Raw genomic sequence first — 12,791 nt, forward strand, 5'->3', positions numbered from 1 at the left:
TCTGCATGAAGAACTTGGAATGTCAAAGGTGTCAGCTCGGTGGGTGCCACGTCTTCTGATGCCTGATCAGAAATGCACCAGGCTAGTCATGTCAAAAGCAAACTTGGCGTAATTTGAAGAGGATCCAGCCAATTACATGGAACGTTTTCTTACCCAGGATGAGTGTTGGGTTCACCACTTTGAACCAGAGACAAAAAAAACAATCAATGCAGTGGAAACACCCAAGGTCACCACCTCCAAAAAAGGCCAAGGTTGTTTCGTCTGCAGGGAAGGTCATGGTTTCAGTTTTCTGGGATGCCAAGGGCATTGTGTTCGTGGACTATCTTGAAAAGGGACAAACCATAAATGGACAGTACTACTCGTAGCTTCTTCAAAACTTCTAGTCCGACCAGCGCTGACCCAAAATACATAAGCACGGCAAACAGCAAATGCCAGTTTGTCCCTGATTGAAGTCACACACATATGTACGAACTTAAGACAGTAAGACAGTATTAAGATACTAAACAAACATTAAACAATTACATAATTAACAGGAAATAAAAGGGTTGAATTCTTCTTCTAAAAATTGTTGAGGTGTAAGGTTTTTTTATACAAGCTTTGCGTAATTTATTACCACCCTTACCACAAAAATGTCACCTACCTATTTTATAAACACTAACCCAATCTAGAGCCCGTGGATCCCCGTGGGCAATAGTGAGTAATTCATGCTCAACATCTTCTTTCTGGCTTCAGCACTTACTGAGATCTACATAAATCTTAAGCATATTTCATTGTTGTTGCCCAGAACCAAAACAACAATTAGGTTTCTGGTGTTCCATGAGAACCTACAGAAACATGTACAGTTAGACACCAAATAGACACATAGGCTGGTGGAATACTGTGAATTTCTTTTGAATTCATCCTTTGCGTCAGGTTCGTCCTTTAGTCAGTCGGATTAGTCATGTCAGTGCAAGGATAGTGAAATATTGATACGATGCTGTAATTAAACGGCCACCGTAGATGTTGGGACAGTCAGGATTGGCTTGTTTGATGGTTTACCTGTGGCCGATTTCATGAGCGATGGTAATGCCCAGATCAAATCCAGTGTCCTCTGTGATAACACAACTCCAGTCATTGGAGCAAGCCCCTCCCAGCTGTGCCACTCCCCTGACCTGTTTGTTCCCATCAGGCAACACCAGGTCATACCTGTTTGTAATGGAACATGTTCTGTTATGGATGAACAAACTGTGGTTTGCTTGATTAATCATTTGCTCGCAACATGCAACGCACCTTGTAATGTACAGAAGAAGATCCGCGTGTAATGGATCTGTGTCATTGGAGGGGTTGATCCTTCTGCCCCAGTTGCATACACTTCTTAGAGAGGAGGTGATGTTGCCACACATTTGGATTTCTGTCTGGAAGTGGGATCACACATAGGACAGATGGTAAGGAAAAGATCAGGGAGGAATTCTATCTTTTTGGTGTGTGTATACACAGGGGTGTACATAACTGGTACTCATGGTGCCTGTGTGTGCTAAACATCATTGATGCACAGCAGAGGGAAACACTTTTCCTACAATCTGTCACTGCTTTCCTATTATGAAGCACTTTCCTTGTGTTTTCTGCTGCACATCATTCATTTTTAGCATGCACGAGCACCTTTCCATCTGCATCAGAAGCTCAAAGCACTTATACAGTATATTATACAAATATTAAACTTGATTAAATTTGATGTTTACATTATATCACTTTCAACCCAGATTTTGCCCTAAAAATCTGTGAAATCTATCCATTTACATGATATAGTCTTTCTCCTGCGAGCTGCTTGCAGTTATCAGCAATCATGAAGAACTCAGCATTAACACTGGCTTCTGTGCTGAGCTACCAGTGATAATAATGGGTTTCAGAACAGCATCCAGTGGTTTTTGCATTAAAATGTCAGCAGATAAATTGTTTATGTGTACTTTAGGTGTGCCAGATTTAGATTTAGGTGGCACAAGCAAAACAGCAAAATCAGATTATCGGAACTGTGCCCACCACTGATATTAGGGCATGGAAGACACCACTGAATTTTGGAGGTGATCTGGATCCAGACTCTGGCTCAAGATATCTCTTTATATAGCCTTTGAAGGATTACGTCAAAACAACTTCACAGATTCTCACCTAATTTGCACCACAGATACATATTATGCCATGGGAGACTCCACTGAATTTTGGAGATGATCCGGATCCAGATTAACGAATGTCAAAAATCTCAGATTTCTCTTGTTATTATTGTTATTAGGATAAAATACACAGTGCATCCCAGTTTATACAGTATTAGCAGTCATATTTGGATTTTGGACATACATGGGCATCAGAAAAAAGCAGCCAAAATGTCTGATGACACGGCACATTGTTGTGGCGACTCAACTATGAGTCTTTGCATTCCATTTCATGGCTTGAATTTTTACTCTCCATTGCAAGGGCTTGAAGAGAACATTATCATGTTTTCTCACTTGGAAGTGTCGGACTATCGAAGAGGGCAATTCACGGGTGATTTTCCTTAGATAGTAGGGAATCTCAAGTCCATCTCATGTTAATCAATGATAAAGAGTATCTGGTCATACTTGTGTTTTGCATGCTGGTGGTCCCGTATTGTGCAGTAAATGCTGTTTTTAATTAATGAATTTATATCGCCCCTGCTCTTTAACCAGCCTGAGTCCACTGATGCACACCATAAGCACACATCCTGCTGTTGCCATCACTGTTTTTGGTTTCATGTGCTGTGATATGACGTTATGTTTGACCACCAGGGGATGATAGTGGTTCACTGATACAGCTTGACGATTGCGCAACAGAGCATGCATCTGTGGATCAAGCTTCCTCATGTTCCCTAAAAAATATAGGCTTTTAGTGAACATAAGGAAGTTATTGTGCAAGATCTGGTGGCAGAGAAAATTTAAAAGGGTTTTTTATTGAAAGGAGTTTTGCTCCAAGTTCATGTGGTTCACTAAAGAAGTTAAAAACACAACAATTTGTCTTACAGTGAATTTTGTAGGACTTTACAGTGCCTATAAATTAATCCAGTGCTAAATTTACAGGTAACAGAGCCTAAGCAACCTGAATCTGAAGTTTAATGGACATAAATGTACCTCAGAAAAAACAAAACAAAACAAAAAAAACCTCACAAAATATAAGACAATTAGCAGCAAACAGCATCTAAAACTGAAACAATCTAAAGCAAGCGGAGTCAAGAGCAAAGAATCATAAGCTAAATTAACATAAAACTACCTCAATAAGAAGGTAACAGAATGTGAAGTGACATTTTACTGAATCTAAAATTAAACAAAACTAAAATTCACAACTATATAAACTAAATCAATATAAGCTATCTGACAGCTTACTACATCTAAAACTACACAAATCGAACAGAAACAGGACTAACTGCTAAATTAACAGACTCGCCACAATATGAAACTAACAGAACATAAACTAACACCTCAGTAAATCTAAAACGAAACTAAACTAACATACAGCTTCCTCAATATAAAGCAAACAGAATATACAGTGAATCTGGAAACTATTCACAACTCTTCACTTTTTCCATGTTTTTATGTTACAGCCTTATTGGACATAGGTAGGCTATTTGGAGCATTTGGTCAGTACTTTGTTGATGCACCTTTGGCAGTAATTATGCCTCAAGGCTACTTGAACATGATGCCACAAGCTTGGTGCAGCTATCTTTGGGCAGTTTTGTTCATTCCTCTTAGCAGCAGCTCTCAAGCTCCATCAGGTTGGATGGGGACCGTTGGTGCACAGCCATTTTCAGATCTCTCCAGAGATGTTCAATCAAATTCAGGTCTGGGCTCAGGCTGGGCCACTCAAGGACATTCACAGAGTTGTCCTGAAGCCACTCCTTTGACATCTTGGCTGTGTTTTTAGGATCATTGTCCTGCTGAAAGATGAACCGTCACCCCAGTCTGAGGTCAAGAGCATTCTGGAGTAGGTTTTCATCCAGGATGTCTTGGCACATTGCTGCATTCATCTTTCCCTCAATCCTGACTAGTCTCCCAGTTCCTTCTGCTGAAAAGCATCACCACAGCATGATGCTGCCACCACCATGTTTCACTCTAGGGATGGTGCCTGGTTTCATTCAAACATGATGCCTGGCATTCACGCCAAAGAGTTCAACTGTTGGCTCACAAGACCAGAGAATTTTGTTTCTCGTGGCTTCCATCTGCCCACTCTCCACAGAGGAATGCTGGAGCTCTTACGAAGTGACCTTCGGGTTCTTGGTCACCTCCCTGACTTAGGCCCTTCTCCCCCAATCACTCAGTTTAGATGGGTAGCCAGTTCTAGGAAGAGTCCAGATACCACTGTGTTCATTGGGACCTTCAAAACACCAGAAATGTTTCTGCACCCTTCCCCAGATTTGTGCCTCAAGACAATCCTGTATCAGAGGTCTACAGACAATTCCTTTGACTTCATGCTTGGTTTGTGCTCTGACATGCACTGTCAACTTTGGCACCTTATATGGAAACAGGTGTGTGCCTTTCCAAATCATGTCCAGTCAACTGAATTCACCCCAGGTGGATTCTATTTAAGCTGTAGAAACATCTCAAGGATGATCAGTGGAAACAGGATGCACCTGAGCTCAATTTGAGTTTCATGGCAAAGGGTGTAAATATTTATGTACATGTGATTTTTTAGTTTTTTATTTTTAATAAATTTGCAAAAATGTCTAAAAACCTTTTTTTTCATATTGTCATTATGGGGTATTGTGTGAAGAATTTTGTGGAAAAAACATAATTTAATCCATTTTGGATTAAGGCTGTAATATAACAAAATGTGGAAAAAGTGAAGCGCTGTGAATACTTTCCAGATGCACTGTACGCTAACGGACACCTTCCTGGACCAAAACCGAAACAAATCTAAACTGAGTCAAAAGTGAAATTAACATAACGTTGCCTCACTGCTTCCGAAATCTAAAACTAAACAAATCTGAAGTAAACACAATCAAAAGCTAAATTAACATAATGCCACATCAATATAAATTCAAGAGAATTATATGCGAAGTGACAGTCAACAAAACTAAAATGTTATTTAATATAGCTGTTTATGATACGTCATACGAAATGGAGTCCATGTTTTTGATGGTGTCGCAAAAATATTTTGTGATGGCATCAAAAAAATTTGGGATGACACGGGGCATTGGAGTTATGGTTAGGGTTAAAAATAATCACCAAAAATGTAACACATTTCATGATGGTATCATGAAAAAAAAAGTGGGCTGGTCAGTCCTGCAAAGAACTGGTGGCCTGTCCAGGGTGGACCCTGCCTTTCATCCAGTGACCACAAAGATAGGGTCCAACACCCCGTGACCATTAACTGGAATAAGCGGACATAGAAAGTGAATGAATGAACGAATAATTTATAACTGACAGCTGACCAAATCCAAAATGAAGTACATTGAAAGCAAACTCACTCAGAAGTGAAATGAACATAAAACTATGTCAATGGAAAGCACATAGAATATAAACTAACTGAAAACTCAATGAATCTAAAGCAAACTCACTCAGAAGGTAAATTAACATAAAACTATGCCAATAGAAAGCACATAGAATATAAACTAACTGATAACTGAATGAATCTAAAGCAAACTCAATCAAAAGCTCATTATAATAGTATGATATACGAGGGCTGTCAATAAAGTAACGGTCCTTTTAATTTTTTTCAAAAACTATATGGATTTCATTCATATGTTTTTACGTCAGACATGCTTGAACCCTCGTGCGCATGCGTGAGTTTTTCCACGCCTGTCGGTGACGTCATTCGCCTGTGAGCACTCCTTGTGGGAGGAGTCGTCCAGCCCCTCGTCAGAATTCCTTTGTCTGAGAAGTTGCTGAGAGACTGGCGCTTTGTTTGAACAAAATTTTTTCTAAACCTGTGAGACACATCGAAGTGGACACGGTTCGAAAAATTAAGCTGGTTTTCAGTGAAAATTTTAACGGCTGATGAGAGATTTTGAGGTGATTCTGTCGCTTTAAGGACTTCCCACGGTGCGAGACGTCGCTCAGCGCTCTCAGCCGCCATCGTCAGCCTGTTCAAGCTGAAAACCTCCACATTTCAGGCTCTATTGATCCAGGACGTCGTGAGAGAACAGAGAAGTTTCAGAAGAAGTCGGTTTCAGCATTTTATCCGGATATTCCACTGTTAAAGGAGATTTTTTTAATGAAAGACGTGCGGACGGGTCCGCGCGTCAGCACGCGACGCTCCGCCACAGGAAAAACACCTCTGTTGAAAGCCTTAAGGACAAGTTGGAACATGTCCTGCTGTTAAACAATTTCTCATATACTCACTCCACTGAAAGCCATCAAAAGCCGCCTGGATTTTACAAATGGTTATCAACACGGAGGTGTTTTTCCTGTGCCGCCGCACCGCGTCAGCTGCGTCCCGACGCGCGGACCCGTCCGCACGTCTTTCATTAGAAAAATCTCCTTTAACAGTGGAATATCCAGATAAAATGCTGAAACCGACTTCTTCTGAAACTTCTCTGTTCTCTCACGACGTCCTGGATCAATAGAGCCTGAAATGTGGAGGTTTTCAGCTTGAACAGGCTGACGACGGCGGCTGAGAGCGCTGCGCGACGTCTCGCTCCGTGGGAAGTCCTTAAAGCGACAGAATCACCTCAAAATCTCTCATCAGCCGTTAAAATTTTCACTGAAAACCAGCTTAATTTTTCGAACCGTGTCCACTTCGATGTGTCTCACAGGTTTAGAAAAAATTTTGATCAAACAACGCGCCAGTCTCTCAGCAACTTCTCAGACAAAGGAATTCCGACGAGGGGCTGGACGACTCCTCCCACAAGGAGTGCTCACAGGCGAATGACGTCACCGACAGGCGTGGAAAAACTCACGCATGCGCACGAGGGTTCAAGCATGTCTGACGTAAAAACATATGAATGAAATCCATATAGTTTTTGAAAAAAATAAAAAGGACCGTTGCTTTATTGACAGACCTCGTATATATTTGTGGTCACAGTGGTGTTTGAACACCAGACACTGCTTTCAAGACCAGTGCACTACCAGGTCAGCTAAAAGGCCATTTTCTCAATCTGGACTTCACCTTGTTACCTGAATTCAGTAATTTAACATTTCCCATAATCTCCCTGGCAACCCTCTGCACTACCCAGAATGCACAGTTTCACCAGCAGAGTTCCGGCATCTCACAGCCATGTAAACAATGGCAAAGTGAGGATGTGGATGGCATTGATCCAGCGAGTTCAAAGGCGATTATGATGATGACATGTTCTTCCAAGTTGAGAGGGTTATCTAGAGGAGGTGTAGCACCTGTGATGAACTCCTGCCGTGCCCCAATGTTGTCTTATTGTCTAAACTTTACAAGGTTTGTTTACACTGTGACCTGAACCGGAACTCTGCTGAAACCGACCGCTCACATGAATCACGGACTGCGAGATGGCGTGAGATTCACAACTGTGAAACAACAAATACAAAGCCAAATAAAGGGACCGTTGTCTTGATGGCAACTAATGCAAAATCTAGTAACTGTCAACTTGAGTTGATCTGCTGACCTCTGGCTCTGACAGGATGATCATGCGGACCAGGTGCACTCTCATATTGGCACCAAAACTCATGTCTCTGAGCAGCTCTGAAGCCTGGATGGACATGGGAATATACTGTAGGTCAGCATGTAAAAGTATATAACACGAAATCAGAAAAAGTTGGAAAGGTATGGAAAATATACTGTATATATATATATATATATATATATATATATATATATATATATATATATATATATATATATATATATATATATATATATATATATATATTCATGCATGAACCCAAGATATTTCATGTTTTATGTGGGCAGCTTACATATACATCCCTTCCTGCATTTCAGGCCTGCAGCACGTTCCAAAAAAGTTGAAGCATTTTCCAATTTGTAATGTTGCCATTCCTTTTGACAACATTTTAAAGACATTTTTGGCATTGAGGATACCAATGATCAAGCATTTAAGGTGTTTTTTTTTCCCATTCATCCTACAAACACATCTTAAGATGTGCAACAGTACACAGTTGTCTCTATTGCATTTTCATTTTAAAATTCTCCACACATTCTCCACACATATTGGGTACAGGTCAGGACACCAGGCAGGCCAATCCAGTACCCATACCCTCCTCTTCAGCCACCATGTCTTTGTAACATGTGAAGAAATACATGGACGTCCCTGGAAAATATGTTTACTTGAAGGCAGCATATATTCCTCAAAATCTCAAGGTACATTTCTGCAATAACACCACAATCACAGAAGAGTAAATTACCTCTGCCAAGGTTACTAACACAACCCCACATCATGCCAGACTCTGGGTTTCAGACTTGTTGCTGATAACTGGATAGTACATTTTGTCTTTTGTCCAGAGCACACACATTTCATTTAACAAAAAGGAGATCAAGAATTCTGATTCATCTGAACAAATTACATGTTTCCACTGTGTGATGGTCCAACCTAGATGCCTCTGAGCCTAGAAAAGTCAATGCAGCTTCTGGTCAAGGTTAACATAAGGATTCTTTTTTGCACAGTGACGTAATAACTAAGTGGCATTTATCAATGTAACTCCATACGGTAGTAATTCCTTGCCCATGTTGTTATATCAGCTATTGATGAATGACGGTTCTTGATGCAGTACAATGTTAGGAATTGGAGATCACTGATGTTCAGTGTCGGCTTGCTCTCTTGTCCTTTCGACACAGAGATTCCTGCATATTCCTTGATTTGTTGAATGATATTATGCATGGTCAAGGGAGAAATATGCAAATCCCCTTCTGTCTTAGTTTGAGAAATATTTCAATAATTTTGTCACACACTTGTTGACAAACTGGAGATTAGTTATCCATCTTTGCTCCTCAAAATCTCAACCTTTCCTGGATGCTGCTTTTGTACCAAATCATGACTACAATCATCTGTTGACATCATCTGTCTGAAATATTATTATTATTATTATTATCATCATCATCATCATCATCATCGCCTTGGGGCAACTGTTTGTTGTGATTTGGCGCTATATAAAAAAATTGATTGATTGATTGATCATCATCATCATCATCATCATTATTATTATTATTATTTACCTAATTCCTAGCCCTAAATCGCCCCCTCTCAACTTTTTTTGGAAAGTGTAGCAGGCCTGAAATGCAGGAATGGATATATATAAACAAATGAAATGAAACTGACCACACAAACTGTGAAATATCTTGAGTCCATACTGTCTTCAATGAAATCGATATAAAAGTAAATATAAAAATCACTGCAGAGTTTTTTTTGTTGTTGTTGTTGTTTGTTGTTTTTTTTTGTATTTCCCAAATCAACCCAACTTTCTTATGATTTTGGCTTGCAGCATAACATTACTAATCAGGTTCCATAAATGTCATCATACTGTCAGGTCCATAAGTAATTGGACAGTGACGCAAGCTTTTTTCATTTTGCCTGTGTCCATAAATACATACCACAATGCAGTTGAAATGAAACAATTAATGTAGTTTTGAGATAAAGCTTTAATTCAATGGTTTTAACAGAAATATTGCATTAACCATTTTGGAATACAGTCAGTTTTCCACAAAGATGAAAAAATAATTGGCCATATTAAAATTAAGCATTATTTTTTATGTAACTTGCATTTTAGTTATTGTTGTGGGCGTGTCCGGTTAATTGTGTCTGTACCCTTGGTTCCTGTCTGAGTTTGGTGATGATGTGTTATGTATTTCCATCTCATCTGTGAGTTGTGTGTGTGTTTGTGTGTGTGTGTGTGTGCGTGCCCCCTGAGCTGTGTCTGTCTGATGTATGTGTGAACATGTGTCTGCTTTTCTGCTTTGTGTCCGAGTCCTGTGTGGGTCCCGTGTATGTGTGTGTGTGTGTGTGTGTGTGTGTGTGTGTGGGGCGGGGGGGGTCATTCTTGTGGGGTCCTGTTTATGTGTTTGTTGGTGCGCTGTAGACACTGCCCCATGCCCATGTGATCTGTCCGCAATGTGTCATCCATATCTGTCACTGTCTGTGTTTGTTGTCTGTCTGTTGCATCATCTGTCTGTGTTCCGGGTCTTTGTATTCCTCTGTGGTCATGTTTCTGTGCATTTCACCTCTCCCTGAGTTCTATGTTTTATGTTGTGCTCATGTTATTGTTATGTTGATTTTCCCCTGTGGTGCTCATTATCCATTTGAGTTTCAGTAGTCACTGCTCGTTTGGTTATTCAGTTGTTGATAATGGTTTAGTTCCTATTTAGGTTCTGACTGCCTTCTGGTTCTTTTTTGCCAGTTTGCCCTTTGTCACACTCACGCATTAGTTCCATGTTTGTTTTTGCATTTTGTGTACCTTATATTTTGGTTTTATATTTCTTGATCAGGTTTTTGTCCACTTACCTCATGATGTCTGTTTTATCTTTTAACTCCTTGTGTTCCTTATTTCCTCTCGTGTCTCTGCCTTTTTTGTTGTCACTGATTTTACACCTGTTGTTATTTAGTTGAGTTCATTTTTAAGCCGCACTTTTTCATTGTTCATTTGCCAATCAATCGTCACAGTAATGCGTGTTGTTTGTCTCCACCTTGATCACCTTTTTATACCTTATGTTTCAGTTGTATATTACTTGTTCAGGTTTTTGTCCACTTACTTTGTGATGTCCATTTTATCGTTTAGCTCCTTGTGTTACTTATTTCCTCTTGTGCCTCTGCTTATCAGTTAACACTGAGTTTACACCTGTTGTTAATTCGTTGAGTTTGTTTTTAAGCTGCTCCTTGTCACAGTTATGCATGTTATTTGTCTCCACCTTGATCGTTTTTTGTCAGTACAATGCTCCCTGCTGTATTGTTACGTTCCTTGGTTTAATCCTGATTTTGTTCCTCACCCCATCATCGATGTACTGTATTGGATTGTTTGTCACCATGGATCAACCCATCACTGCTGTTATATTATTTCCACTGTGGATTATAAAGCACCCTGGTTTTTGCCCTTCACTCTTGTGTCCTGGCTGCCTGCTTTGGGGGTTCAGTTTCACTCTGCTAAGCTCCAAATCATAACAGTTATACCTATATTTAGTTTATCAATATACTCATAGGCTCTAAAAATAGAGGAATACAAATGGCTTTGATTCCTTAATGGTTAATATGAAATTTTTAATACTTTTGAATTAAACCTGGACACCTACAATGAGACCAACCTTGTTGGTGTTCTCAGGCAAAATTACACAAATTGATTCACTGTCCAAATACATATGGACCTGAATGCATCTGTACTTTCTTCTGTCTTTTATTGCTTATTCCCATTTGAGTCATGCAGTGATGTTAACAGTGTCCATGCTCACAATGTTGAGGTTGGTGAGAATGTATCTTTCTGTATCCTGTTTGTGGACGTGTTGGACATCTGCCCCAACCACCACCAGTAGTTCCAGATGGGTTACATCTGGTATCAGAGGGGTTCGGCTGAACCGCCTTCTCACTGGACAAATACAAAATGAGCGCAAAGACGTTTCAACTACAAAACCAAGCACTGCATGAATAAAATAATAATTTATACTTCAGCCAGCCTACCTGAGCCATCAACAGCAGAACCAGGATCAGTAGGTATGTCTCTTTGAATGGATGAGTGATGAGAAAGCTTTTGGAGGGGACACAACATAGCACGAAGAGCAGATTAACAAAATTTAGGAATGTGATCTATATTCTGTGGTCAACATAAGAAACATAACTATTTGTCGCAGAATTCCTGCAACACAGTTGTGAGCCGCAGTAGCTCTGCGATTTGAAGTTAAAAGCTGAAGAGTTCAGTGCACTCCGCAGAAGTACAGAGCCTCTGTTCTCCCTCAGTATTCCACTTACCTCCTCCAAAGGAGATCTGATTAGAGCAGAGGAGCCAGGCCTCAGGAACAGCAGACAGAACAGGGTCATAAAAACCATGGTTCCTGTCCTCCTCCAGGTCGCCTTGTTGGTTTGTTGCTTAAATACTTACTCGGACACAAAGTTGAATCCTCCTACTCAGCAGGACAGGACACAGCCAGAGCACATGAGTAACATTATGTAAACATTAGGGACAAAGTTGAGTGATACACGTCATTTCCTAGTTTTCATCCCACTGTGGGAATGGGGACAACAGTCACTGTTTTATTTGACTGTGTCCCTAAAAATTACTCTTACTCCGCAATTATAAGTGTACATTCATTTGTGTATGTGTTGTTACTATTATTACTATTACTATTGTTATTACTATTATTTTAAATGGGAAATTATCTGGCCCTTACCCTATATGTGGTAAGGGATTGCTCGACACTGCTAGCACATTGCTTCATGTGTTCGTATAAATCAAATGGATGTTGGTCTTTAAATTTGACTTGTTTTGGAATACCAATACAGAAGCTGGGAGAGGTCACTTAAAGTGATATTTTTTTTCTGGCTGTGATAATTTGTGCAGATATTTTCCTTTAATTGAGCCCTCCAGTTAATAAAACGTGCACACATTTTCTTTTTTTTCTTGGCCGTGATCATTTGTGCGCATGTTTTCCTTTAATGGAGCCCTCAAATTAATAAAACGTGTTCACATTTTCCTTTTTTTCTTGGCCGTGATAATTTGTGCACGTTTTCCTTTATTTGAGTCCTCCAATTAATAAAACGTGCACATTTTCCTTTTTTTCTTGGCTGTGATAATTTATGTGCATGTTTTCCTTTAATTGAGCCTTCAAATTAATAAATCGTGCACGTTTTCCTTTAATTGAGCCCTCAACTTACTATAGTTGTTGTGTGGGCTGCCAGAAGAGGAGGTACT

At 39.9% G+C, this 12,791-nt stretch overlaps 1 protein-coding gene across 1 annotated transcript in view; it reads right to left on the bottom strand.

Annotated features, from left to right (window-relative positions):
• adamts13 (ADAM metallopeptidase with thrombospondin type 1 motif, 13) overlaps positions 1–11,929 on the bottom strand; it is a 69,567-nt gene extending 57,638 nt beyond the window's left edge. Inside the window, exons 1-6 of the mRNA XM_034169537.1 lie at positions 11,852–11,929; positions 11,564–11,630; positions 11,338–11,471; positions 7,553–7,636; positions 1,270–1,394; positions 1,039–1,185 (exon numbers count right to left, since the gene is read on the bottom strand). Coding sequence (XP_034025428.1) covers positions 1,039–1,185; positions 1,270–1,394; positions 7,553–7,636; positions 11,338–11,471; positions 11,564–11,630; positions 11,852–11,929 — 635 coding nt within the window. The remainder of the gene's footprint in view (positions 1–1,038; positions 1,186–1,269; positions 1,395–7,552; positions 7,637–11,337; positions 11,472–11,563; positions 11,631–11,851) is intronic.
• Positions 11,930–12,791: the final 862 nt, after the last annotated feature.

Source organism: Thalassophryne amazonica, chromosome 5 (genome assembly GCF_902500255.1).
Source record: "Thalassophryne amazonica chromosome 5, fThaAma1.1, whole genome shotgun sequence".
In the NCBI taxonomy this organism is placed as follows: Eukaryota; Metazoa; Chordata; class Actinopteri; order Batrachoidiformes; family Batrachoididae; genus Thalassophryne; species Thalassophryne amazonica.